This window comes from Artemia franciscana, chromosome 16 (genome assembly GCF_032884065.1).
Source record: "Artemia franciscana chromosome 16, ASM3288406v1, whole genome shotgun sequence".
Lineage (NCBI taxonomy): Eukaryota > Metazoa > Arthropoda > Branchiopoda > Anostraca > Artemiidae > Artemia > Artemia franciscana.
In genome coordinates this window covers 16349776-16377669 of record NC_088878.1, presented here as the reverse complement: position 1 = coordinate 16377669, position 27894 = coordinate 16349776, and the positions used below count along the sequence as shown (strand labels likewise).

Sequence of the window (27894 nt, the reverse complement as noted above, 5' to 3'; positions counted from 1 at the left end):
AAATGTGGCAGCACTATGTGACGACAATGCTGCTAATTTTACGTAACTTTTTGGCAAATACAACAAAACTGGAATTTCTCTTTCAGTGTTTTCTGTGGCCAAATCTAAGTTGAGAAATGTCTTCTGCATACGTTGTGAAATTAGAAAAACTTCTTTCTCAGCTGCAGTTTAAGCATCAAGCAAGGTAACCTAGGCTAGTCTTTTCCTTGACCAATTATTCAAGACCTTGCTATCAATCACATATGCCTAATAGTATAGGCTTGTCAAAAGATATTAGGCTTGCATTCTTGCCTTGGGATACCTCTAAGGGCCTGTTTGGCCAATGGTTGTAAGATTCCATAACTGACAAAGAGAAAAGGTAAGCATTCTACTTGATTTTTTTATGCTCTTCCCAAATATGCTTATTAATTCACTTACAAATGCATCTCTCCCTCCTGGTGGCTGTTCATATAGCCCAAGACATATCTGAACACAATAATAGCTAAATTCTTGCTTCAGAATATCCCAGGATGTTCTTATGATTCTGATTAGCCTAGGTTATCAAGTTTCCTTGTATTATGATACACTACAAAATATTTCAAATAATATTTGGTAAGGTCACAATCAATCAAAGACAGAGATAAATTGCAAACTGGAAAGCTAAACAGGTAAATTTTAGAGCTGTAAGGTATGACTATTGATATAAGCTAGTAAAGAAATTGGCTACATTAATATTAGGGCTAGCCTATATATAGGACCCTCAGGAAAACAGCACATTTGGAAAAAAATGTTAAAAAAGTAATTAGGTAGGCTATGTTCACCTTGTCCCTAGGGTAAAAGTACTGATGATTTGACTATTTTTGTAAAAAAAAGGGTAAAATTCTAGTTAATTGACTTCTTGCTATCTCAGAAAGGGTTTAGTTTAGGAAAATGAAACTTTCAGGAATGGGTCTACAGGCTAAAGTATGTCCTGGGAAGGTATTTTAAAGTACCCAGCTCCACTCCTTCTCCCTCTAGAGGGCCCTGACCTTTGGTGACCTTCAAAAATATGTGTATTATAAAAGTGAAACCTTGCAAAATAGATCTTCTGCTTAATTGAAGTACAACAAAATTGTTTTCAGCTTTATAACTTTGCTCAATTCCATTTTATAAGGTTTTAAAGATATGCAAGTACATTTCCTAAATTTTGAAAAAACAACAACATTGATATGGGTCAAAATTCTACTCAAATAACAGGAATTGCATTTTCCAAACTAAAGGCAGAGAAAAAGCAATTAGTAACTGTAAATTAAGGTAAAATGTTGTTTTGTCAAAATTTCAATAGACAGACCTGTCATGTAGACAAATTTCAGGGCCCTCTAGAGGGAGAAGGATTAGAGGTGGGTACTTTAAAATACTTTCCTGGGACATACTTTAGCCTCTAGAACCATCCCTGAAAGTTTCATTTTCCTAACCTAAACCATTTCTGAGATAGCAAGAAGTCAATTGACTAGAATTTTACAAAAAAAAAACACTTTGTCTACTCTGGAAGGCTTAATTTAAAGACTATCAGTTTGAAAAGGATTTCAGTATTTAGGGGGAAAAAAATCTAGGAATCTATCTGGGTAAATGTCTAGTTTCATCACAAGCTTTTTAAACTGGAAACTATGCTGTGAAACAGCATAATTTCCAGTTTAGAGAACTTAGAAATGCTAATTACAGAAGTGCATCCATTTCTGGTTGACCCTCCTCATCTATAAGGCAAACTAAAAATGTGTAAAGTGGGCAGGGTTTTAAGCCAAGGGAAATGTTGGGGTTGTACTATGTGAATAAAATTGTATTCAAAATACTTATTCCAGTCATCACAGGTAATTTCTGTATAGTAGGAAGTCAACAGATAATTAAAAAACTCACACATCCATTAATGTTAATTATCCACTGTCACTTTAGAGTTTAAACTAGCCAGTGAATTGGTGAATCAGAGCAATTAGTTAAATGCTACATTTATGTTCTGTTGTTTTGAAGAAATGCCTTCCAACAGAATGGAGATTATACAGTTTCAGTTCAAGATTAAAGTTGTTTTAAAAGACTGTTTGGCTATGGGAAGGCCTTGGTGAAACAAATTTTGGTTGAATAGTGATTCTTGCAAGTGAATATTATCAATAGAGTAAAGCAAATTAGTTCAAAAGCCCTGCAGGCAGCAGGGCAAGGCCTTTATTCTGATTGGTTAAATTGTTAGTTATATATGACCAACTTTTTGTTTGCTCTTTCAGGCTTCAGGCCAAATATTTATTCAATAGATATAGAATACAGACCTTACTCTACTGCCCACAGGGCTCATGGACTAATTTGCTTTGCTCTATAGGTAATATTTTCTTGCAAGAATCACTATTCAACCAAATCTGTTTCACCAAAGCCTTCCCATAGCCAAACAGTCTTTTCAAACAACTTTAATCTTGAACTTAAAAACCATATAATCTCCATTGTGTCATAAGGCATTTCTTCAAATCAACAGAACATAAACATAATATTTAACTAATTGCTCTGATTCACCAGCTCACTGGCTAGTTTCAGCTTAATAGTGAAAGTAGATAATTAGCATTGATGGATGTCTAAGTCTATTAATTGTCTTTCAACTAACTACTATACAGAAATTACCAGTGATCTACAGGGATATGTCTACAGGCTAAAGTATATCCCAGGAAGTTATTTTGAGGTCCCTAACTATACCCCTTCCTCCTCCTCTATATAATGCAGCTTTTTGTGCATTACAGCTTATATTTTGGTCAAATTTGATCCTATATTACTATTAAAAGTTCAAATCCTTGCTTACCATAGAAATACCAATGGCTTTGGTAGTTTCTATGTTATATGTGTGTCAATAAAATTTATTTTTTAAATCATAACAGCACATAGAAAGTCCATTTCTTCAAGAAGGTCCAATAATGATTCTTAGAAACATGAAGAGAGGCAAAACAGAAATCTGAGACCAGTGGTGTCAATTACAGGAGGGACAAGGGAACCACCCCATACTCCCACTCTAGATTTTTTTTTTATATTTCATTGAAAATGCCTTTATTTGTGTTTTCTTTAAAAAAGAACAACAAATTCTCCCCCCCACTATATTTTCAAAACGCATTTTACACCTCCTAAATTTTGTGATTTGACACTGTCTTAGACAGGATCTCTCAATTCAGGTTGTGAGAAAATTAATACAATCTTTTCCCTTTAAATTCAAATAGGCTAGGAAAAAAACAAGCTGTATCCAAGAGGGCTAGAGGGTATGAACCCCCCATCTGAAACCTTTTTCTGACTCATAAAAACATAACAAAATGAATAGAAACAAGTCTTTCATGTGTTTCATAGTTTTTCTTATAAACATTCCTCAAAAAATCTTTAATACTCCTTCCCCTCTGAAAATTTCCTGAACACCACCCTATAAAAGAGATTTAGAAATGTGAAAAATACCAGTTTTCAAATTTTAAGGGGTGTGTAACAGTTCTAAATTGTCTATATTGGGAAAATGACAACAATTTGGAGAAGGGGTTATTAAAGCACAAATATTCAATCAACAAAGTCATAGTTTGCACCAATAGTTGTACCACTTCATTTTGTTTGAAAACACTTCCATTATTTGGAGGTACTTGTTGAAACTTGTTTCCACTTTAGACAGCTTGCAACAAAACTAAACATTTACCTCTAACTGTTTGATTAGAAGTTTGAAGTTTTATTAGAAAAGTGTGAAAACTGTGGTTTTCTTAAATCAGAGCATTTTCACCTACAAATTTAACAGAACAAGAAAGTTAACAGTTTTTTATGAAGTCTGAAACTGGTTTGACATGTGTCAAAATACTTGGGGCAGATCAAAATCTAAGTAAGGCAAAAGATGTTCTTGTTGATAATTTAATGCCTTTTTTCTACTAATGCATTAGTGTAATAGAAAAGCAGCTTGCTCTGGTTGTCAGATTTTACAAGTGGTATTTGTCATCAATCAAGCCGGACCATATAGAAGAGTTTTCTGGTAGGCTTTCTTTTTCCATAAATGAATGATGATACCCTTCCACTGGTCTTCAGGAATGTTTACAGTTTGCTGGGTTATAAAGAACAGGGTGGGCAGAAACAGGGTTATAGCTGCTCTGAGCTTTATTTATAAATGCTAGTAGCTTTGTTGTTCTTGATATGTTAACTGCATTCCTAATTTCTGAGGGGCAAAATGCTTTTCAAGATGAGCATCCTCTTCAGGTCTTTTGACAGTTAGCTTGGCTGGGAGAAACACTAGGATGTACAGGCAAGCTAGTGTTTTGAGGAGGGAGTTGAAATAGTCCTTCCACAACTTAAAGCAACAAGCTTCATCAGAAAGAACGTAGTCATTCATGGCTAGGACACATCCCAAAGTTGGATATTTTTTTTCTGTAAGTGCCCATGTTCTCTAAGAGTCTTGCTTCCATGTTCCCTCTAAGACCTACGATCTTTTTCTTAGTCAACTAAGATTACTTTGGGAAACTCCTCTTCCCAAGCACTAGTAGTGCTGCTTTGCTGGTCTATGATTTGAAGTAATTACAGACATCTTCGCTGCTGAAAAGTATACCAAGGAGCTCTAAACCATCTGATATCTTGAAACTGTGTTTGAGGCAAGCAACTAGTTTTTTCAGTTTCCCAAAATCCTCTACAACAAGTAGTTTTTCCAATTGCCGGGCGTGTAGGCAAAGCTGGACTTCAGGACATAGAAGTCAATCATTTGTAGTACTAATTTCTACTAATCTGTAGTTGCTATACTTCTTCAGCAATGATAACCAGCACTTATTACTGACATAGTTGGTCATCCTCTTTGTGTGACAAGTACTATACATTTGTAATGGTGGATAGTTTTAGGTTGTAAGTGAGTGTTTGCCATGATAAGATCATGAGAGCTGTATATTTTGAGTAGGCAAAGACCACTGTTGATGAGATGGTATTATTTTATGTGTAACCTGTGCCCCCCCCCCCTCCTTCTTAGATTTGGTCACGATGCAACACTTGTGGATCCAGGGCTCTAGATCTGGGATGCAACTTTGATTTGAAGGAATTTTATTTTTGATTTCTAATATATATATATATATATATTTTTTGTTATTCTTGTAGATGCCTTGCAACTGCTGCAAGACCAGCAACAAAGGACTCAAGAAGAAAAGAAAGATCTTTGGATAAGAAGCCTGTAGAATCCAGCTCGTTTGCAATGAATATGTTCCTTGGAAAAATTAGAACAGACCAGGCTTTCCCCTTTCCTCAAAGTCTAAGTCAAGATCAAAAAGAGACTTTGGAAATGCTTGTTGATCCAACTTACAAGTTTTTTCAGGTACATAAAGCTTTAGCTGCTAGTTTGTTTTACTTAAAGTTCTCAGATTCAGTTGAACATTTAAATATAGTAGTCTTTGTGCTTGTGTTATCAATTTGTTCTACCTATGGTCCTTTCCTAAGGGTAAAAGACACATCATTGTGCTTAAAAAAAAGGATGTATCTCACATTCTGACCATTTTACAGGAGAACTAAAAGGAGCTTTTTACAGGGCTAAAACTTTTTACAGGCACATTTTGTTTTGAGGACTTAAATGAGAAAAACTGTTTGAAATTACCATGGAGCTGAACAGCTGTGTGAACAAAATTGAGCTGAATGAAACTTTGTTTGGTAGTCTAGAATTTAAGATACTTCTATATTTGTTGTCCCAATCATGGTGTCTGTCCCTCCCCCCTCCCATGAAGTAGGCATGCCCCTGTAAAGGTAACCATTGGATTAAGATCCATTAGGGAAGTTTCTATCACTTCTAAGCTCATCTTAATCTTGAGTTTGTTATTTTGTCTAGGTTAAAAGTTATGTCTTCTTCATAGAAAAGGATTCAAGAAAAATAATAGCGAATGTCACATTGTAACTCAAGTAACAATGTGGGTTTATGACATCAAAATTGGCTTTATGCCTATCTAAGTGTCTGTCTGATCTATCTAGTCTAATGGACTGTAATTGCTTTCCATAAGTTTGCCACTTAATGGAATTGTGGCCGGGTTTAGGGGGCTCAACTACCTTTAGGGGATCAGTGGGCAATAACCTCTAGATGATCATCTATTAGAAAATTTTCTTGAAATCCACGAAGTGGTTTCTTAGTTTTATGTTGAAAAGTTTTATTGGTGACCCAGCTGCCCTTGTTCTAATCCAGACGTGTATTTTATTTTTTAATGCCTTTGGAATTGTATTAATCCTTTTTGAAACTGCACGTTTTTTGTGATATCTATAGTAATTTTGCTAGTGGAATCATTTTCCAGCAAATGACTAATCTTTAATTTGTAAAAAGGATTTTCAGTTTAATCTTGAACAATTTTGATAAATTTTATGTTGTTCTAAAAAATTAATCAGGTTTATTTAACAAAGAAAAAAAATTCAAAAGTGTGCTCCTCTGTGAAAAAATGCACCATGGAGATATAAATTTATCCTTGCTACCATGCAGTTTAACACCCACTTGACTTTAATGGGAGTCAACCTTCAAGGGGGCAGCCTTCCCTGTAGCACTATCTAGCTAGGCAAGTAATAATGGTTTTTGGAATTTGTGAATTAACAGCAATTAGCTAAATTCATATCTTATGTCTGTTATCTATAGATTAAGTTTGAGGTACGCCTAGATTGTTCTGTTTACAATTGTACTCTACTCTGTTAAAAAGCTTTGCTTATCAATGAGTTATCTTCTGTGCAATCTATTTTAAGCAAATAAAAAAAGAGAAAAGAAAAAAAAAGCTCTGACATTCAATCTTCTTATTTCTCTTGCTGTAATTTTCTGCTTCATCTTCGTATTTGGTATTGTAATACCTTTGGTTATTTGTCTGTTGAGAAGCTGAACACAACAGGCTGTCAGAGGCGGACTATTGGGGCTTGTCGGCTTATGGTTTTATCCAACTGTTAAATAAATTGATATTTATTCTCTTCTTGATGTAATTGGGTAATAAATAAGTATTGTTGGTATTATTAGTGCGACTGTCCATGGTGAACTCATTGGATGTGTTATCATTTATGTCTAGGGAGAAAAGGCATGAAAAAACTCGCAACCCCAGTTATGATTGTGTCCACAAGAGTACTTGTATATTTTGGAGCATGACCATGTTTTATTTTTACCGGCTTCTTATTCACTCTTATTAAGACATGCAATGCTGTGCTGAAGAAGCCGTTTTTATTACATTGCAGATTATCTAAAGCTTGTCCAAGCTTTTACATATTCAGCCAACAGTTCAATTTCAGTGCTTTCTAGCCTTGGCATCTTTAGCTCATCATACCCTTTCATCATTTTATCTGTTTCCTTGACTACTAAGAATTGCTTTACAGCATCATACGTTGAATCCCAACCTGTGCTATTTGGGAAAATAAAGCTGATTTCTCACTATTTCTCTAGTGGGAATTAGATTCCAATCTAGAGTAGTTTCTAATTCTAACAACTACAACTTTGAAGCTGTCAGGGTTTTCGAGTATCATCCCACTTTCCCAATGTACCTAAACTACTCTACTATAACACAGATATAATATATGGTAAGCTTGCTGGTTTCTGAAATGGTTGCAATCTTGGTATTCATATTGATTTAATCCCATTTGGTCAGTGGGCTCATGGGAAGTACAAGATTGTAGCCGTTTCGAGTACTGATTCACTTATCGTGATATACCAAGTGAAAAAGGCTGGCGGATCGAAGGTTCCACTTGAGCTCCTTGTCTGGCACCTCTAATGATGTGTAGTAACATCCCTTTTTGTAAAATTTCTTGGCGTTAAAGACATCACGAATAGTCGTCAAAACTATGCATTTTATTCCGTTTTAATTTCTAGTTTTGAAACGAGTCAAACTTTGAAATCCCTTAGACCAAATCAGTGGTAAGTAGTGATACCTAGCAGAGACAAAAGTGGGCCGTATGCAAATGGTGCATTTAGCAAAGATATATGTAGTTTGTATTCTGAAAAGTGTTTTGTATTCCGAATGCAAACAAATGTATTTCAATACGTATTTAAAGTACACATAAGAAAATGTTGTTAAGTGCGTATTTTGAAGCAGATAAAGATACTGTAGTTAAATACTTGTTTTGAATACATGCTTTTAAATTCTTTTTATTGGTACATTGGTATTGGGGGCTATTGGTATAATTTGATGTAACTCACACATTAAACCATAAATATAGATTACCTGAAACTACTGGACTTAATCCAATCACTTATAACTTTGGACTTCAGTCAACAATAATAAATTAAACTTAGGTTTTGTATTTACTCTTGGGAATAACTTTGTACCTGCGACAAAGGTCGTTTAAAAAAAATCATTGAAATTGCTTAGATAATTCACAAAATTAAGTTTGGTCTAATAAAGAAAGTGAGGGCAGTGAGTTGTTAAAACGAAAAATTACATTTTAGTTTTCAAGGAAGCTACCCCACTCCCGCACAGAAGGGATGAAGAAGAATTCGGATGAATTAAGGAATATTTTTACAAGAATAAAGGAAAGCGCACTTGAACAAACAAAAATTTGAGAACCAAGTTATAAATTTTGTTTCCAGATCATGAAGTCGTACTTCTTGACGACTTCGGTGGCTATATGTCTAAACAATGTACATCCACTCCCTCCCTGTTATAAGACCTACAATTAGGTTACAATTTTGGTAACAATCTGAAACAAAAGTGCAATGTCAAATTCAAGTAATGTGCTTGTTTAACAAAGATGGAGGAATTAATTAAATGTTTTCTTTTTTTATAAAGCACTTACCCAACTTTATTGAGTCCTTGTTTCGTTTTTTTGGTAAAATATCTGAGCAAACACGAAAATATGTTCGATTTCCACTTGTGTTAAGTTATAGCTGGCTGATAAATGTGGGTTCGAATTGAATCGTCTGAGCAAGCTCTGCAAAGATTTCGGGCAAAATTAACCTTTGTAAAAAGGAATTTTGCAAAAATTAATGGAACGCTTGATATTTGTTACATCTAAACTTGCTGAATAATGCATAGTGACCATTTATTTTGTGCTAGTTATTTTTGTTATTGGGGTGTTTTAAATTTGTATCTATGCGAGAAATATTTTTTTTTTTTCCATTTCAACCTAATGGTGCCCAGATTAACATTGTTGCTGAGTTCCCGCTATCAGTTCCATTTGAAAATTTATCTGTGAATTGCAGATGAAAATATACAAATGGAAAACGGCTTTGATATGTTGCTGTGGATTTACATATAAAAACAGTATTTTTTTTTATTTTTTTTTTTTTGAAGAGAGTTATAAAGGAAATTTGTTTGTGGCTTACCCCTGCTGTAATCAGGATTGATTCTTCTGCTCGTAGTAGACACTATTTAAGGCTTTTTTTTTTTTTTTTTTTAGGTATTAGCTCTAACTGTCGAAACTTGACTTTTTTTGTCTTTTTATTCCTCTTTTGTTCTTTGTATTTTTAAGCCAAAAAAATGCGAAAAAAACATAGGCATTATTATTTTTCTAAAACTTATGCCGAAAACAATGACTTTGCTTACCAGATTATGAAATATAAAGTAAGGTATAAGAAAGCGTTTTTCTTTTAAAGGAGGTGAATGATGCTGCTGTGAATGATGAACTTGCTGAGGTTCCACCGGAAACTCTCCAGGGCCTTCGTGAATTAGGAGCATTTGGACTTCAAGTCCCGCAAGAGCTGGGTGGAGTTGGCTTGAACAACACTCAGTATGCTAGATTAGTACAAGTTGTTGGTGAATATGATCTTGGCATTGGCATTGTTCTTGGAGCGCATCAGTCAATTGGTTTCAAGGTAAGCCATTTAATTATAGTCAATACCTGCCCGATAAGTATAAAATTTATTGTATTGTGTACTGTGTCACTTTTGCTTTGATTTAAGAAACTGTAAACAAAATTTTTCATTTAAATTTGAAGCCTTGGCTCTCTGTTCTCTTTTTCTGTATTTTTTTTTTATTTTTTTGCCGTTGAAAAATTTGGCTTAATGGTACAAATGTGACCAAGTTATGTGTAGATTTTCTTTTTTGTAGATCTGTTACGCTTTTTCTCTTTTCTTTTTTTTTTGTCTCATGGTGTATGTTTATTGTTTATTGAAAGGCCGGTTAGGCCTTGATGCTTTTACTAAGTAGCTTACAAAGGAATACACGAAAAGCATAGTGAGAAGATTAGACTGGGACAGGCAATTAAATTTAACAAAAATGGTAGCCAAAGCTACAGCTTTGAATTAGACAAGTTAGAGGTCGAGTGATACTACCTTTTGTCAGCTTATGATGGTTTTGGTGCCCGGGAGTAGTCGTTTCTGTATATGTCAGACATATTTATGCTGGCCATATGCAGCCTCTGAAGGTATCTTCTCAGAAGATACCTTCGTTGTTTATCTGGCTGATCATGTGGAGACAAGGTGGAAAGTTAAATAATTAGTTTTCTGGTTTTATTGGGAAAACTAAGAGATGTAGGCTGTTTTACTAGATAAGATAAAAGTACCTTTCGTAAACTTCATTGTTATCCTCGACACTTTTTATGGTATGAACAAATTCCAAGATTAATGGGGTAAAATTATCTCTTCTGTTTTGGTACCTAAATGATATGCTTCGGGAGCTTAGATAAAAAGCATTCCTTTACTTATTTCAGGGTATCACTCTATTTGGAAATAAGGAACAGAAAGAGAAATACCTTCCTAAAGTTGCATCTGGAGAACAATTTGCTGCGTTTGCTTTAACAGAACCAGCCAGTGGCTCAGATGCTGGAAGCATTAGAACTAAAGCAGTGTTGTCACCAGATGGCAAGCACTATATCCTCAATGGTAGTAAGATTTGGATTAGTAACGGTGGCTTTGCAGAAGTATTCACTGTCTTTGCACAAACTCCCGTCACCGACCCTGCTACTGGTAAGCTCACTTCCGTTCAATCTCTTTTCTTTTTTAACTTTCGAATAAGCACGTGACAAAGGCCATGCCGCAAGATTGCAACGTTCACAAACTGGCGTTTTGCGGTAAAACGGAAAGGCAAGTCTTCAAATTAAACGTTACTTGTTCCTTTCGAAAAAATATTCACCGATATTCCTTTTTTGGCGATAATGTTGTCCCCTGCTGAAGAATGACTCGCAAATTAAAAAGGCTGAATTTCTGTTTCAGGCAATAAAAAGCTTAAAAAGAAAAGAAAATAGGAATCCAAAGCTGGCCACTATAAAAATGAAATATGTTTAAAGGTGGAAGCAGAAATATGAGTCATAAAAATACGAAAACATAAAGAGGAAGTGGATTATCTTTTTTCATCATATATTTTATTAAGATACTTATCACAAATTTATTAGGATACTTACGAATTTTAAGAAAGGTCACAAATTTATTAAGGTAACTATGAATTTTGTTTTGTTTTATGTTGGTAATCTTATCCCTAATATATTTTGGCAAGATGGCCTAGTTATAGTTGTCTTTGACATTTGTAAAGGTTTTACCTGTTTTTGTGCGCTTTACGATTATTTTTTTTTTTTGATACTATGGATAAAAAAAATTTGCATTAAACTTTGTGTAAAAAATATTCTATTGGCCCAGTATATTTTAAATATTTACTGTGGCACTTAGAAAAGTGAGTAAGAAAAGTGTGTATAAATGGTACAACCTCTTCACAGAACGTCTTGAAGATGCTAATGACCATCCCCGTCCTGGAGGCTCCAGCCCATCAACAACCAATGGAAGTATTTAGACGATGAATACAATCGTTAAGTGCGGAATTACGAGGAAAAGTACTGTTGCATCAACATTGTTACACATTAGTGATTTTTACCCAGAAACAATTGTTATCATATCGAATCCATTATACGCACAAACTTGACTCCTTCCGACTTTATTGTTTGAAAATTGCTGAAATGACAGCCATTTGCCACTGTTGTGCTGCTGAAAGAGCTCAAGGCAATGCATAAAAGTACATACCAAAAGTACTTTGAACATTGGAAAAGGACCAGCACAAGTGTTTTACATCCGAGGGAGGATTATTTTAAAGGGACAAAATAGATGTTGATGCCTAACTAACTATTTCTACAGAAAAACAAATTCACCTTCTCATTTGAGCAAAACTTGCCTCATTCAATGTTAGGGAGATTAAAAAAAGCTGAATAATTTTAAGCAGATTTAAGCTTTATCATGCCTTTTTCCCCTTTAAATTTCCTTTATTGATCATAATTGCTGAACTCGTTGATTTACTTTATGCTAAATTTTTTCTTTTACTATAGTCTGTTTTTATAAATATCTTCCACCGATTATTTCAATCACTTTATTTAATGTTTTGCCAGTGTTATTTGAGGCTTCTAAGATCAGTTATTTATGTGTATTACTATTCTCTCTGACAGTCTGTTATTGTGTCTGATACGACAAAACTTGTAAATTCAAGCAAAAAAAAAATATTTTTTATATGGGACTTTTTAGAAAAGAATTGAAAAATAAGAAGTGAATTCTTAAAAATCTCTAGGAAACTATGGTAAACCCTACTCCCTCTGTACGGGGCTCTATTCTGACAAGCTCTATGGAATCAGTTTTAATTGCTTACGGTCATTTCCCTAAGTTCGTTTGTTTGCTAAAATTTTAAATTTTTAAAGAACTTTTCATGTCTACGTAGTTGCAATCTGAAATTTGATGGTTGATCCTAGATATCTCGATTTGTCCTTTTTTTAAATTTGAGAGGTAAGGGAATGGGAATTGAGCTCCCTCCTTGTGTATTTGATTAGAATATGTTAATAAGGAAAGCAACCTGTTACTAAATATGAAATGGATTCTTTATTAGGAGAGACAAAAGACAAAGTAACTGCCTTTATTGTTGAGCGATCATTTGGTGGTGTTACATCTGGACCTGCTGAGAAAAAAATGGGTATCAAATGTTCAAACACAGCGGAAGTTTATTTTGAAGATTGCAAGGTGCCGGTTGAAAATGTCCTTGGTGAAGTTGGACAAGGATTCAAGGTATGTCTTTAGATAAAAAAGAAAACAAAGTAGATAAGATGGAACTACAAAAGAATTAGACCAATGTTATCTACATATTAATTTATTTCATATAAATTTTTTTTTTGAGGGGGGCACTTTTAAAAACGGGAAATTGGGTAAATTATGCTGAAAACTTAAGAAATTCAACGACATATAATAAAAATATCGATATTGGACGGCATGATTCTAAACCTTCCCCCCCCCCTCCTTGTTTTGTGCCTGTACTAAAATGTAAACAAAATTTCATATATAGGAGCTTAAAAACCTCCAATTGGGGTTCTCTGATATGCTGAATTTGAAGGTGTAATCTGCGTCGAGATCACTTCCCATCTTAGGTTTTCCCCCTTTTGATCTTTTCTGAAAATCAGGAAAAATTTTCTCGTGCTTTTGACAGGTATCTTCAAAGAGTTTTATTTACTGTTGAGTCCAGTCGTTCCTTACTTACAGCTCGTTACCACGAACTGTTTGACTATTATATGATTTTATTTCTGCTCCTCTTGGGTTTTAATTGCTCTTTACTTTTCTTTGAATTATTTTTTTGAAACTTGTTTTCATTCTTTTTTAAATTAAATTCAAAAAAATTATTCTTGAAGCATTATGATCTGTGAAGTTACAATAGGTTGACAACTGGAGCGTCTGAGAAGCCGACCAAAAGTAGCTGCAACACTTCACAATGCGCAGCCACCGCAAATCTAGTTTACTTTTTGTTGGGCTGTTTTCAGAAATTTATTCCTAAAAGCTCATTATTGGACTTGATATCCTTCAAGTTTATTGCGCTGTTGCTCCCGTATGTGAACTGAATTTAATTGCTGCTAGAAAAAATATTTATTTCTAAACTTGAAACAAACAGAATTTGTTAATAGCGATCTAAGTCTAATAACCATAGACTTAGGATTCTGATTTAAACAGGCTATAACTATTTTTATACATGTTATTTTTGTCTGAAACTCTATCATTCATATATTTTTGAAGCTTTTTTTGCCTGAACCTCCACAAGTCCAGTCGAAAGATTTCAGAGAAATGCTTATGTGATAGACTTTGGTTATTATTGAAAGCAATCTGGTTAAAGTATGAAGCCATTGACTCGAAACGGTGTGAGAAAAGTATCCATCCGAAACACCCAAATTGCTACTTAGAATAAATGTAATCAATTTTGCTATGGCAACATGATATATTGCTGCTACCTTTGTTCAACTTCGACGACGAAAGTCTTGCAGGAGCAGCACTTAAATTTTTTTTTTTCAATCGATTGAGTGCCGCAGTTCTTAGGCCCTCAAAATAAAAAAAAAATGTGGCTCATTGACAATTTATCTTCTGAAAAAAAAGTTAGACTGAAATAGGATAAATTTTAAATATTGCTTCCATAACACGATCTATTACGCTAGAGCCGTATGTAATTGAACCACTGACTGAATTTTCGAATTCAGTGGGAAAATTCGCATTAGACGCACAAAGAAACTTTCTTGAACTGATTTTTTTTTTCAGTGCTGTCCATAATCACCGAAAATTACAGAGCTTTTTACATTTATAGGTTGCTATGCATATTTTAAATAATGGACGTTTTGGTATGGCTGCAGCTCTATCCGGCACTATGCGAGCTGCCACAAGAAAAGCCATTGACCATGCTACACAGAGATCCCAGTTTGGACGAGTTATCAGTTCATTTGGCTCGATTCAAGAAAAACTAGCTCGCATGGCAATGCTTCATTATGTAACGGAATCTATGGCTTATATGATTAGTGCCAACATGGATAAAGGATCGACAGATTTCCAAGTTGAAGCTGCTATTAGTAAGGTAAGTTGTTTTTTTTTTAATCAATGAAGCCGTATGTGAAACTGAAATACCGTATTATCGTATTTAAAACAAAAGTTGTAATACGAAAAATAACTTGTAGTCCTAAGACGATAAATTTATGTAAGACATTATTTAAAATGAAAGTTCTACTAGCAAACGAAGAGGAAAACACGAAATACATCTTAAAGGAGAACTGTTCGAGATTTTTTTTTTTTTTTTTTTTTTTTTTTTTTTTTTTTTTTTTTTTTTTTAGCGCCTCTACGAGTGAATAAGTTTAAATTTTGGGTTTCTACATCGCTATTAACCAGTCGAAAAAGTTTTTTTTTACATTTTTAAAGTTGATTTCTGCTCCTTTAATTCACATAATTGAATCGAGTTTCAAGTGAAGGAGTATTTTTAAGTTTTCTTTTTAAGCTTTTCTGTATATGAACTGAAATGATGGTTAGTAATTTAACTTTCACGAAAAGTTTAATTATTCAGTCGAAACTCTCCATCAGCTGCAGTTGTGCGCAATAGATTTTTAATGTTCTTTACATGGAAAGATTCAGGTTGAATGGGGAGGTAGTTTTCTCACAAGTTACAACCTCATTTAAGGACTTACGTTGCAAATGCCGGAGAAGGTAATAGCCGGTCTGATAAAAAACAAATCTGAAACTAGTCGTATACGAGGTGCAGTAGAAAAGGTACGCGACTGATGATATTGTAAGCGATCGTGGATTTGTGCGTCCCGGGATATCTCAATAGTAACCGGAATTCTAAAAAACAGATTTTTCACATCAAATAGACCCATCAAAGAATTGGATTTTTATGCTGATTCCAAATACACAAGATTCATTCAGTTTAGTGTTGCTCATCAAAAGAAAGAGAAAATTTTCCATATTTTTGAAAAAGGGGGAACATCTCTTGTACTACTGTCCCATTGATCTGAAAAAGGTGCTACTTGCCTACCTTTTTAAAAAGAAATCGGATCGGGGAGAGAGGAGATTAAGAGCAGTTTAGGTTTAGCCCGTATATAAACTAAGCCAAGCCTTAAATCATGTTTGCACCAGTCACGACTCAGCTCACTTTTAAACTGAGTTTGTCTGCAGATTAGACTCGGACATACACTGAGATCGAGAATCCCTTACATATTGAGAACAAAGTGCAATGTGCCTATCTTTTGGTTCAAAACTTCAAAGAAAGTAACAGAGGCTTAGGGATTGGTAGCCCTCATAGCGAAAGCCTGGACGCGGCAGCCTTAGATAGCAGGACGTTTAGGCGGGGACACCCCTCTCCTCTTCAAAGTGTCTTGTTTTTTTCTTGCGTTTTAAAGTTTAATCTTAAGATAAAGCTTCTATTATTCGTTTAGGAAAACATTTTGTCGTGCTATAACAGACAATGATTAGGATTTTATATGCCCATTATAATAGTTAGTAAAGACTATTAGTACATGCCCATTGTGCTATTCACCTCCATCATAGTTTGCTGTTGTCAATTAGTATTAGAAATATAAAATGTATAAAAAAAAAATTCTAAAATAAAGCTTTTTTTAAAGGTATTTGCATCGGAAGCTGCTTGGAATGTTGTAGATGAAGCAATTCAAGTTCTAGGTGGAAATGGTTTTATGAAATCTAATGGTATCGAAAAGGTTATGCGAGATCTTCGAATTTTCCGAATTTTCGAAGGCACCAATGATATCCTTCGGCTATTCGTTGCTCTGACAGGTATTATTACTCTAAATTTATATATTCTTAAATGTAGGGACTCGTAATCGTTAAGACAAAATGTAATCAACTTTTTGACTTTTTACTACTTAGTGACTCTATTTTTGACTGAATAGAGAGTTAATCCTAATAATGATAGTACTATAGCGCAAATCTCGACAGAAAGATTAGTTGAAATGTTGCTGGAAGTATGAAAACGCCAAGTAGGCATGTACACGTTGAAAAGCATTTTTTTTTTTACCTATTCACTAACACAACCTGCCTTATTTCACTACAATAATAGCTCTAGTCAAAAGGATCTGTTCATGGTGACTAATAACGAGTATTTTACTGATACCAAGATTTGGTTCGCGTTCATTTGATTGAATAAGATTATAATTTTCTAATTGGTCAATCATATTTGTCATATAATTTTCTGATTGGGTGAAAAATTGCGGTTGGCTCAAATTGGCCCTAGCTCCTGAACTAGGGCCTAGCTCCAAATCCTGATATTATTAACAACTTTAATATGAATAGACCTTTATGTACGGCATGAGCTTTCTCATTTACTTCATATTCATCCCTCTGATGGGAGCAATAGTGCGCATCGCATTCTCAAGGCCTCTTCTAAATGGTCTTCGTAACTCTTGCTTGACTTCCTGTGACCTTTTAAAAGTTTGTTTCTATGCTTAGTTGTGCCAATAAACGTGTTCTTTAAAAAATAAAATAAAATATGGGATGAGTACCCGAAGTGACATTTTGTGCATGTTAATTATTAGCATTGTTGTGCACCATAATTTAAACGTGAGCCACTGTCCATTTATAACCGTCTTCGAGGAAAATTCTCAGACGACATAAAAAAGTGTGACCTGTGATTTATAGTCGAATACCTCTGCTTTTTTTATTTCCAGAGTAAAATCGTCAAAACTTTCGAAGCTACGGGAAAAAAACCCAGAAAATCTATAGTTGTGGGTTCGAAAATTTGATTTTTTTTTTGTATTTATCAAACTCTTCATTAAAACACGGAAAAATACTGGTTTACTGTTTTAACCTTTGTTTAAATGATTATTCCTTGTGAAACTTAAAGGTTTATTTATCAGTGGTTGGTATTTGATTTGAATTGTTTCAAATTGGTATTTGATTGCTTAGCTCAATATCACCATTAGGTCTTATGATTTGTTCTCTCGTAGAATTAGTTTAAACAAAAAAAACCTAACCCATGATATACTTATAATGTATCACTTTGATCTTTGGCTTTCCACCATTCAATCATTTTAGAGTGAGCGCAGCTTAAGACTATATTTACATCTATACCATTTTTAGGCTTGACATTATTTTGTTTGTTTGTTTTTTGTTTTAGTTTTTACCTACTATTTTGTAGGTGAAGGTCTACGATGCTTTATTGAGTCAAAACAAATATCTAGGTTTAAATTTAGAATATTAATGACTGAAACCCAATTTCTATTGCATGCAGACAAGATAAAAATTGACCAATTTATTTATGTGGCAGGTTTTTGTGCCAGGGATTACTTGTTGGTAAATCATTAATTTTCTCGATTAAACGGTTAAAAGGTTGTCTAGGAAGTTAGACAGTTCGATCACAATGCAGAACTTTGACTTAGTTTGATCTCCCCCTCCCCCAATAAAAAAGAAAAGCAAGAACGATGAGACCCATCTGTCATTCAGTCATCACCATGTTTCTACCTGCATCTTGTATGCTTATCCGGTTTGGCATCGTGGCATCACCCGTGAAATTGAATTCATTCAAAAAGAGCCCTGCGAATAATTCTCAATGAAGTCAAGATTCCATACTCTCTTCTTAAAAAAAAGGCCGATTAGAAACATTTGAGCAAAAGACAATCATGCTGTGTCTCCATTTTGCAAAAGAAATGCAGTAGAAAACCCTCGCACGGAAACATTTTCCCAAAAAGACATTCCCCCCCCCCAGGTTCTGCCCGCCTCGGATTGTTTCTGAACCCGGTCATTCGACGCTTTACCTCCAGATATGAAAAAGACCTTTGTCCCCTTCATTACAGATAAAATAAACCGCTTGTCGCTAGTTTTCGTTGTTTATTGTTTGGTACTGGTGATTTTCAGGTTTTGTCTTTGTTTGCTTGTTTTGTTCCCTCCCCCTTTTATATGTTCCTTTATAAACCTTTTTAATGCATTTACTATTAAATTCTTTTTTTATCTTTTTAACTAGTGACATTTTGCAGCTCAATAATTTTAACTAAGGAAATAATTAGTCTTTCTGACATTGTTGTTTGGCATTGTTGGCCAGTTTTTAGTTGTCGTGTCTTTTTTTATGATTTTGTTTGCTTGTATTGTTTTTTTTTATACTCCGCAATTCGAGTTCAGCCATTTAGAACTTGAGATAGAAAATCTTTTGAAATAAACATCTAATCTTATTGCCACTCTTGGTAGGGCCAGATTATTGCCCAATTATTCATTCTTATTGAGGAGTTCTGCGGCCAAGAAATTTAATTACGCTTCAAGCATTAGATTACCAGGTTAGAATATATCAATTAAAAAAAGGGTTATAATGCAATTACAGAGCTACGATGAACCTTAAAACACTAAAAAAAAAAAAAAAATCATTGCTTCGCAGTTTATTTAACATACATATGCAATTTTGGTTCAAATAAACTGACTTTTGATATTTCTCTATATTTATAGAATTCTGAAAAATCAGCACTTCACTGAAAACCACTCCTAATTGAGATTGTGATAGAATCAAAACTATATACTAAAATTTACTGCTTTCATGGCTTGTCAAAGATTATTGAAAGCCCAATAAATTAGACTTTTATTTTCTGTAGGGTTGTTGTTTTCTGCTCCTAATCATGTTTCGTTGCGTTGGTTTTGTATTGATAAAAATGGGTTTTTAATGAAACCTTAAACAGCTTGTTTTGATGCTGAAATAGCTTGCTAGTTTTGTTAGTCAGTGACGATTTATAAACAATGTTAATGGGGCTGGGTGGGAGGAATATAGAAGAGGGGGACTAAAGTTCAAGCATAGGATTTTCAACCATGGAGATTATGATAGTACCCTTTTCATTCTTCTCAGTCTTTACACTCCGTAAATGGTGTCTTAATTTATAAAAAGTGATTAGATATGGAAAAAAATAGTTTTTAAATAAGACCTCAAAGAGCTCGCTATTAGTGGTCAAAAAGTAGAAGAAGCAGAAAAAAAAGAGAGGACACATCAGTACTACCCCAGCAAAAAAGTGATCTTCTGTGTTGTTCAAGGTGGAAGACAGAAGTTTCCAGTATTGCCGGTTTTTCGACAATGGCGATTCTACTTTTCGTTTTGGTCCGACGCCATTCACAAAGGATTTCTAGGCTCTTTTTCAAAATCCCTGTAAATTTGTTTTAAAATAACATTTTGTTATTAATATTAATCGGATAGTAGTCGAAATAATTCTCACTAGACAGTTTTATTAATGAATTTTTAAACTTCTGGTTACTATTGGCAATGGTTCGATATTTACTAGGTTGAATATATCACTGCAACCATTATGGTTTTTGTATTGGTAGAGGGCTTTTGACAGTTTTAGTCTGTTTTTGGTTGTTTTTTTTTTTTTTTTTTGTCTGGTTTATAGTAAGGAGGTATAAAATGAATAAGGCTCTCAAAACTAAGCTATTTGTTGAATATTCTTCCCCCCCCCATACGAAGTAATTCCCTATTATGAACTCACAATAAATTTTTACTATAGAAGCACAACCAATGGGGAAAGGTTGAAAATTTAAAGAGTTAAAAGGCTAAAGTTCTAAGTAATTTCTTCCCGAATAAATAGGAAGTTTGGCCGAAAATTAACCCCCTTCCTCCCCCCCTCCCAAAAAGATGTATCGCGCAATTTTTACTTTGACAAAAAAAAATTGCATTTACTCTTTCTGTATTTACTTCTACCACAATTTTCTATTTAGTTCTCCCTTTAGTATTTCTCCGTTTGTTCAAGCGTTTATTCTTACATTTTTCAAGCGTTATATGTTGTTCTTACATAGATGTTTTATTATTGTTTATTTACAATTTCGCTTGTATGTTACTCATTATTAAGAGCTTTTTTGTCCTTCATTTTACATGCAAAAGGTGACCGTTAAGTTAAAGATTTTTCATTTCAAGGCATGCAATTTGCGGGCGGGCATTTACGTCAACTTCAGAAGGCATTGAGCAGCCCAATGTCAAATATGGGTGTTATCTTGGGCGAAGCAACTAAACGGGCTAAACGAACTGTTGGCATGACTGATTCAGGTGCCCTTGCCGATAAAGTACACCCAAGTCTCGCTGAATCTGCCATGCTTACTTCTCGGGTGAGTTTCCGTTTTATTACCAAGTGGATTGTTTTAGTTTTTTTCCTTTTTTTAAGTATAAAACTTTATCGAAAACGTGGCATTTACTTCTCATTTTCTTCAGAAGGGTAAAGTTTAGAAATAAGTCTGTATATCAGCTTTTAGTTAATGAAACGTAATTAGTTTGAGCTGCTCAAAAAGAAAATATCTGTAAGGCTACCCATGACATGTCTGTCCTGGGGTACATTCGTGGCACCCGCTGACCTCTACAAAGTATATTAAAGTTCCTCTGAAATTTTCTCGAATCATCAAATGATCTCCTGCCCACCAATGGGTTTTGGATATAATGTATCAAACTGCAGAAATAACACTTCAGATAGCATTGAAAATGAAAAGCTGAACTAGTAAAACATATGAAAAGAACGTGAGAGGATAAGATTTGTGTTCTTAAATTTGCCTTTGTCTTAAAAACGCGGGTCAGCATAAGAATTGGTTGAATAAGCTATTTGTAGGGTGGTAGATGGCCGCAGATGCTTTTCTTAAAAAAATCTTCCTTGAATATTTTGTATTCTTACAGAGACTGACGAAACCTATGTCGCTTGCGCGTTTTTTTTTTTTTTTGTTTTTTTTGTTTTTTTTTAGGGAATGTAAATATCTTTCAGTTGAACAATTTCATTTCACCTTAGTAAGTTCAAATTTAGAACACTAAGTTTTCCTTTTTTACTTGAAAATTCTTGGAAATGACTTATTGTCTGACATTTAAAACATTCATTTTTATCAGTAAGCCCCAAAAATGAGTACTGCTTAATTTTCATATGTTCTTATCAAAGGGCAGAGTTGTCGGGTGTAATGTCAGTGTTATATCTTAAATTATAATGAATTCCTTGTGACTTAGTATCGGCTCTGCATAGACAGTTAATGATAAATAGTAACTAAAGAAGGGGCGATGTAAGTAGTAGCTGTCCCTATTAAATGACTTATAATTAGCTGTATAAGAATCAGCCAGAAGAACTTTAAACGGAGAAAATGTGTCAATATAATTATTTGCATACCATATTTGCATCTCTGTTTTCTCATTTTCAATTCACTCTTCCAATGTGTGGAAAATCAATAGCTAAAAAAAGTTAAATCAACAGTAAATGATTCGGGTAGAAACAGTATTCTTTTTTGAGGGTGGGGGCAAAAGCTAAACGTTTCCTAGTTATGGGAGAGTAGATGAGGGTTGCCAATTCACGAAAATGTAAGAAATACAAGTTTTTTTCAATTTTATTAAACATTTTAAATTGTTAAGGGGGATGGGGGTAATTTAGCCTTTTCCCATTTTTTTCAAAGAATACCAAAAGAAAAGGTTTTTTCTAGATATCCCTCCTCCCACTTGGTGTCCCCAGAGTAGAACTGCAGGAAGTTTATATTGCAATTCAGTATTTGCCATAATTTCAGTTATGTCTGTATTTTATTAAATAAAAAAATAAGTTTTTTCAACTGAAAGTAAAGAGCAACATTAAAACTTCAAACGAACAGAAATCATTCTGTATATGATGGGAGCTTCTTACTCCTCAATACCCCGCTCTTCATGCTAAAGTTTTTAAGCACTTTAAATAAGTTAGTTATGCTAACTAAACGGTCCTTGTGTTTCATGATTCGTTCTTTAAGAATTTCGGACAAAAGGTGTAACTTTAGCGTTAAGAGTAAGATATTGAGAAGGAGGCAGCCCCCTCATAAACGGAATGATTTCTATTCGTTTTAAGTTTTAATGTTGCTTCTTACTTTCAGTTAAAAAAAAAAACTTTGTTTTTTTATTTAATTTCTGATCATTTTTCAAATAATGGTGCGAAGTCACCTCACCCTCCATGTAAATCCCCCCTTCCTTTAAAATTTCCTCGCGGAAAGCTCTCCCGGGAAATTAACCCCGTACAATTCCATCCTCACAGCAAATTCCCCCAAAAAGTTTCTTGCTGACGATCCCACCTGAAAAAATCTCCTTAGTATACTCTCGTTCGAAAAAACACTTGCTTTTTTTAATTTCTGGTCATTTTTTTTCCCGCGTTAATTTTATATATGAATTCTGGTAAATTTCCTTCCGTGTAAAATTTCCTCTGGAAAGCTCACCCCCGGAAACTTCCCTCCAAACATAAAATTCTCCCCGTAGAAAACACCCCTCCACAGCAGAAAATACCCCCTAAAATATATGTATGCTTCCCAATAATCAATACTGTTTGTAAACAATGGGCAAAGTTCATAGCTTGCAGCCCTTCCCTCCGAGGCTGTGGGGGTCAAGTCATCTTGAAAGACATAAGTATTAATTCTTTTGACTATGTTGAACAAAATGGCTCTAAAAGATTTGATCGAACTACATTGAGGGAAAAAGGGGCATGTGAGGGGGGTTAGCTGCCTTTCAGTATTTTGGTCACTTAAAAAGAGCACTAGAGCTTTTAATTTCCGATAAAATGAGCCCTCTCCTGATTTTATAGGATCACTGGTTCGGCACGATCACCCTGGGAAAAGCAAACAAAAATAAATAAATAAACACGCATCCGTGATCTTTCTTCTGGCAAAAAAAAAAATACAAAATTCCACATTTTTGTACATAGGAGCTTGGAACATCTACGATAGGGTTGTTTGATGAATTTTGGTGCCTAACAGAAGCATGGTCCTATTGGTTGCCCTCTTTTTTGCGTTACTTCAGCCATTTCAAACCAGCCATTTTCAAATCAATATAAAAAAAAAACAGTATGTTTTAGTCAGGACTTATAACTTAGTCTTTTAATTTTCAGAATATCTACTAGCTGTCGAAAGCCTAGAGTAATAGCTGTTTTCGGTTTGTAAAAGTTTGGTCATATGTGTTTAGTTTTTATCAAAACATGCACAAATAAATAAATTGTTGTTCTGAGTAGATTTATATTCGGAACTCCTCTAATTGAACGAAATAAAAGAGAAGGTTTGACCATGAGATGGATTAAAGGGGTAACCTTGGCTGTATACTTCATTATGGTCTACGTATTAAATATTTATTGATTAAATATTGAACTAAATTAAATATCGAATTGCATTAGTGTTTCTAGATGGTGGGATACTAATTGAAATTTAGATCTCGGTATCATATTGACACTAATGATACAATCCCAATGAGGTACTGTATTATTCGTTATTTTTATGAAAAACGCTGGAAATTTGTTTATTTTCATTCAATGGGAGATGTCTAGTTAAGTTGTAGTTTTACCCACAGTTATTTGCTGTTCCTCAAGAACTAAGTTCTGTTAGTATGTACACACTTTTTTGTGCCTGTGAGCAATAACCTTGGTCCATATTGTTACAATAAATCATGAAGAGACTTCAATTTGAAACTTGTTATTTGCCTTGATATCCTTAGGCATCTGTTATCGCACGGTTTTATTAATTCAAAACAGATATTGTATTTTATGTCAATTATTATCACTACGTCTTGCTTATGGCTTTCTAATTAGCACTCTGAATATGGAGTAGACACTGGTAGAATTGTATGATTTCTCCTCCTGTCAGACTTCAGGTATCTACTTATTTATTTGGTTATACCGATAACTCCCAACCAATCACTTATTTATGTCTGAAAATGATCGTGGGACTTCATGCGACGGGTACCTGATGCCAATTGAGTATTTTTCCTCATAGTCAATAGGTGTTATGGGGTGTGGAAGAGGTCAGGTTCTGACAAAATTGTAAACACTACATTTTCTATGACTGTGCTCCGACAAGAGTTGCGGGAGAAACGATTACGCAAAGAAGGCTAATAGTTGCTAATTTTGGTATTCTAGGCCATCGAAGGATTTGGTGCTTCCGTTGAAGGTCTTCTGGCCAAATATGGAAAGAACATCTTGGAGAAGCAGTTTCTTTTGAACCGTGTTGCAAACGCTGCTATTGACCTTTACGCTAGTGGTGTTGTTCTGTCGCGCGCATCTTTCGCCCTGGCCAACAACATCCCCTCCGCTGAGCACGAGGCCATGCTTGCCCGTGTGTGGGTAAATGAAGTAAGTTAACTTGTAGTCATTTATCTATCTTCTGTTGAAGTTTCTTAAGTCATTCCATGTTTTTTGCTTAAAAAAAATTATATGCAGTGTTGGAAAAAATGTTCATGGTGATTTTTACAAGGTTGTAGCTGAGAAATTTACGCTTTGTCTGCTAAATAGATTTCTGTGAATTTTATTTAAAGTTTAGACAAAATAAAACCACACACTGACGTCAGAAAATTTTGAAATTTGTTAGATTTTTTTCTAATGCAAGCGCATGAACTATAGTTAAGTTGAGTGTTTGAATATCTGTTCTTATATTTCAAGTATTTTGTTCCGTATGAGACTGTGCTCTTTACTTATCAAACATAACCAAACCCTTGACCTGTTACTTACATCATTTGGGCATTTTTACTATTTTGTTCGAAAATTTTCTAAAAAATAGGAAACTTTAAAGTGTTTTAAGTGGGCAGATTTTAATCTTATTAGCATGTGGGTCGAATTTCATATACTATTTGTAAAATCAGACATATTTTTAAAGTGTCTGACCTCTCAGACACTTACCTCGCATTTTCCTAAAGATTCATTGTTATTTTTTATTTATGTTTTTTCTTGATTATAATTTTATTTATTCTTTGTGTCATTCTTTATTAGTTTAAATTATTATTTGAGTGTTTTTTTGGAAAATAATCCAATAAATAAGAAATAAATATTTATTTTCTAAGAAATTTATAGAATGAAAATAATCAAAAGAAAACTATTGTTATATCATTAATAATGGGAAAATGCAGTTCTTGGGACTGATTTGATAAGTAAAAGATGTAAGTTTGGACTTTATCGAGTCACATGGGCATTTTTACCTTTCGTTGTAAAGTTGTCAATCACCATCTACAGGATGGCCAGCTTAAAGTCTGATAAATTATCATCTTGGCACCTATTTATTAACAAAAAGAATGTCTTGGTAATTTTCAGTTTTTATCTAGCATAAAAGAACTATAATGACATGCTTTTAGGGACCCCCATTTCCTCTTCCTTCTATTCCAGCAGGGCCTACTCCAAAATTTTTTAGGGTGACTGACATAAAATATTACGTGTTTGGAGCCTGCAGAAAAAAATAGAAGTTAGTCTTAGCTGAAGATATATTTATGAAAGTGTTCTTATCAAGGGTCTTCGACATTCAAACCTCGAAGTAACCTAAGCCTGAGAAGCAACCAAAGCATAATGCAAAAGCCAAGAGCTGAGGAAAAACAAAGTGAAGTAAAATATTGTTCAAGGCAAAGATTTACTTGTTCAAAAGTTCTCACGACTCTTTCATATTTAGAAAAGGGACATCTCCTTTTAGAGGGTTACAAGGGTAACTCAAATAGAATCCCTTATAAATTAATGCGTGTTTAGAATCTGCAAGACCTTGCGGACTAATTCTTAATATTGATACTAATATAGTTGTTTTATTTATTTTTAAGTGTTTTTTATTTTCTCTGCTTAATCCCAGAAATATTTAGATTTTTTAGCTGCCTTATCTTGTGCTTAAAAAAAAAACTTTCATTTGCAGACATCTGTCCGTGAATTAGAGTCAAATAGCCCAAAACATGTGTTTCAGTTTGTTTACCCTCCTATAAAATTAATGCTGTTTAACGTAACATTTTAGGATTTGCTGCAGTCGATTTATCTTAGACAAGAAAGGAAGGACAGGGGCCAGGCAAGAGTTCAAGTCATTTTATTTGACTTTTGTTTATCATAGGTTTATGTCAATGAAAAAGAAGCAGAAAGGATATCAATATCTCAGAGTTATTCCTGTGGCTTACATGCAACGTAAATGTTGAAGCAAGATGCTAAAGTAAAAATTCTGCTCCAAAAAGTAAAATCTAACAATGATTGAAAAAAAAAACTATAAAAAGTAGCACCTAGTCTTCGTAACCACATCGGGACACATAATCGGTCGAAAGGATTCTCGGAAAATCTGAACAGTAAGTCTTTTTTATTGTTGAAATACCACCTCCCTCCCCCCTGAACTAGAGACACATTTCAATAAATTTACAAAACTACTATTGCTCACATATTTTATAACAATTAGCTATCTGTCTTGACTTTTTTTTCGCCTTATTTGTAAGTTTTTTTGTATCTCAGTTTAAATTTCTTCAATCTTTTTTCAGGCTTGCGACCGAACTCAACTAAATTTGAACGCTCTCCGCTCTACAGTTCAGCAAGAAAACTTCCAACTTATGTCAAAAATAGCTAATGAAATGTGTGAGAATGGAGGACTCGTACAAGTCCATCCGCTTGGAATATGATTTTTATTTTCGCTATCAATTAATATCTAACGTCTTACTTAGATAGTCTGGGTTTATCATCTGCTACTAACTATGTAGCCATTTTTATTCGGATATTTTTTTTTCTCTTTAGTTATGTTTTTGCATTCCTAGCGTATATCATGTGATAGGAATGTTTTATTTTATTAAATGTACGAAATTACACAATTAACTGTTATTATCGTTAAGTGCTATCTCTCCTGTTCCTGCATTTTGATCATATTTCGAGGTGTAACAAGCTTTCGACTTAATTTGGAGAGAAGGTCTTTGGCATGTACTGCTGCATTATGGCGTCCTGTCAAATATCTTATCACTCATCCATAACATGTATGAGCGGCTCAGAAGCCAAGTAAAAACAGTTGAGGGAACGACCGAAGAATTCCAAACTTCTTTTTGTGTTTTGCAAGGGTGCATCCCCTCACATCATATGTTTAATCTCTTCCTCCATTGTGTAATTTTGCATGTTTAAGCAACCAATGGGGTGATGATAGGAGGGATCGTAATCGATTATCTGGCATACGCAGACGACATCGACATGCTCACTGGATCCGTTGTTCAACTCCAAACCAAAGCAGATAACATGGAAGTAGTTACAGGAATCTTCGGAATGAAAATCAACGAGGATAAAACGACAGTCAGGTGCGTGTCAAGTTTCAATAACCCATCCCCACCAAAAATAAAGCTCAATGGAGCTGAAATAGAATGGGTAGATAGCTTCATATATCTGGGGAGCCAGATCACGAGCGACAATAATTACTCAGTGGATATCAAAAGACGCCTTGCTCTGGGTAGCGCCAGATTCAAAGCTCTGATGCCAATATGGAGGCAAAATCGAATCTCCATGAAGCTAAAACTTAAACTATTTTGCTCCATCAATATTCTTGTAGCTATTTACGGTTGTGAAACTTGGGATAGTCAGAGTAGA

The 27894-nt window shown here is 34.3% G+C and overlaps 1 protein-coding gene across 1 annotated transcript; it reads left to right on the top strand.

Moving 5' to 3' along the window:
* On the top strand, window positions 1-27137 carry LOC136037138 (very long-chain specific acyl-CoA dehydrogenase, mitochondrial-like). Its single transcript, XM_065719634.1, has 10 exons — window positions 1-184; window positions 5080-5293; window positions 9512-9730; window positions 10567-10822; window positions 12714-12889; window positions 14442-14705; window positions 16240-16408; window positions 20511-20698; window positions 24469-24681; window positions 26814-27137. Exons 1-10 carry the CDS (start codon window positions 117-119, stop codon window positions 26949-26951), a joined length of 1905 nt encoding a protein of 634 aa, XP_065575706.1. The 5' UTR covers window positions 1-116; the 3' UTR covers window positions 26952-27137.
* The last annotated feature ends 757 nt before the right edge of the window (window positions 27138-27894 follow it).

Excerpts from the sequence above, each read along its gene's own strand:
- LOC136037138 (XM_065719634.1), top strand. The coding sequence starts at position 117 with ATGTCTTCTGCATACGTTGTGAAATTAGAAAAACTTCTTTCTCAGCTG. Across the intron at positions 5,294-9,511 it reads CAACTTACAAGTTTTTTCAG|GAGGTGAATGATGCTGCTGT; the intron begins GTACATAAAGCT and ends TTTCTTTTAAAG. Across the intron at positions 12,890-14,441 it reads AAGTTGGACAAGGATTCAAG|GTTGCTATGCATATTTTAAA; the intron begins GTATGTCTTTAG and ends TTACATTTATAG.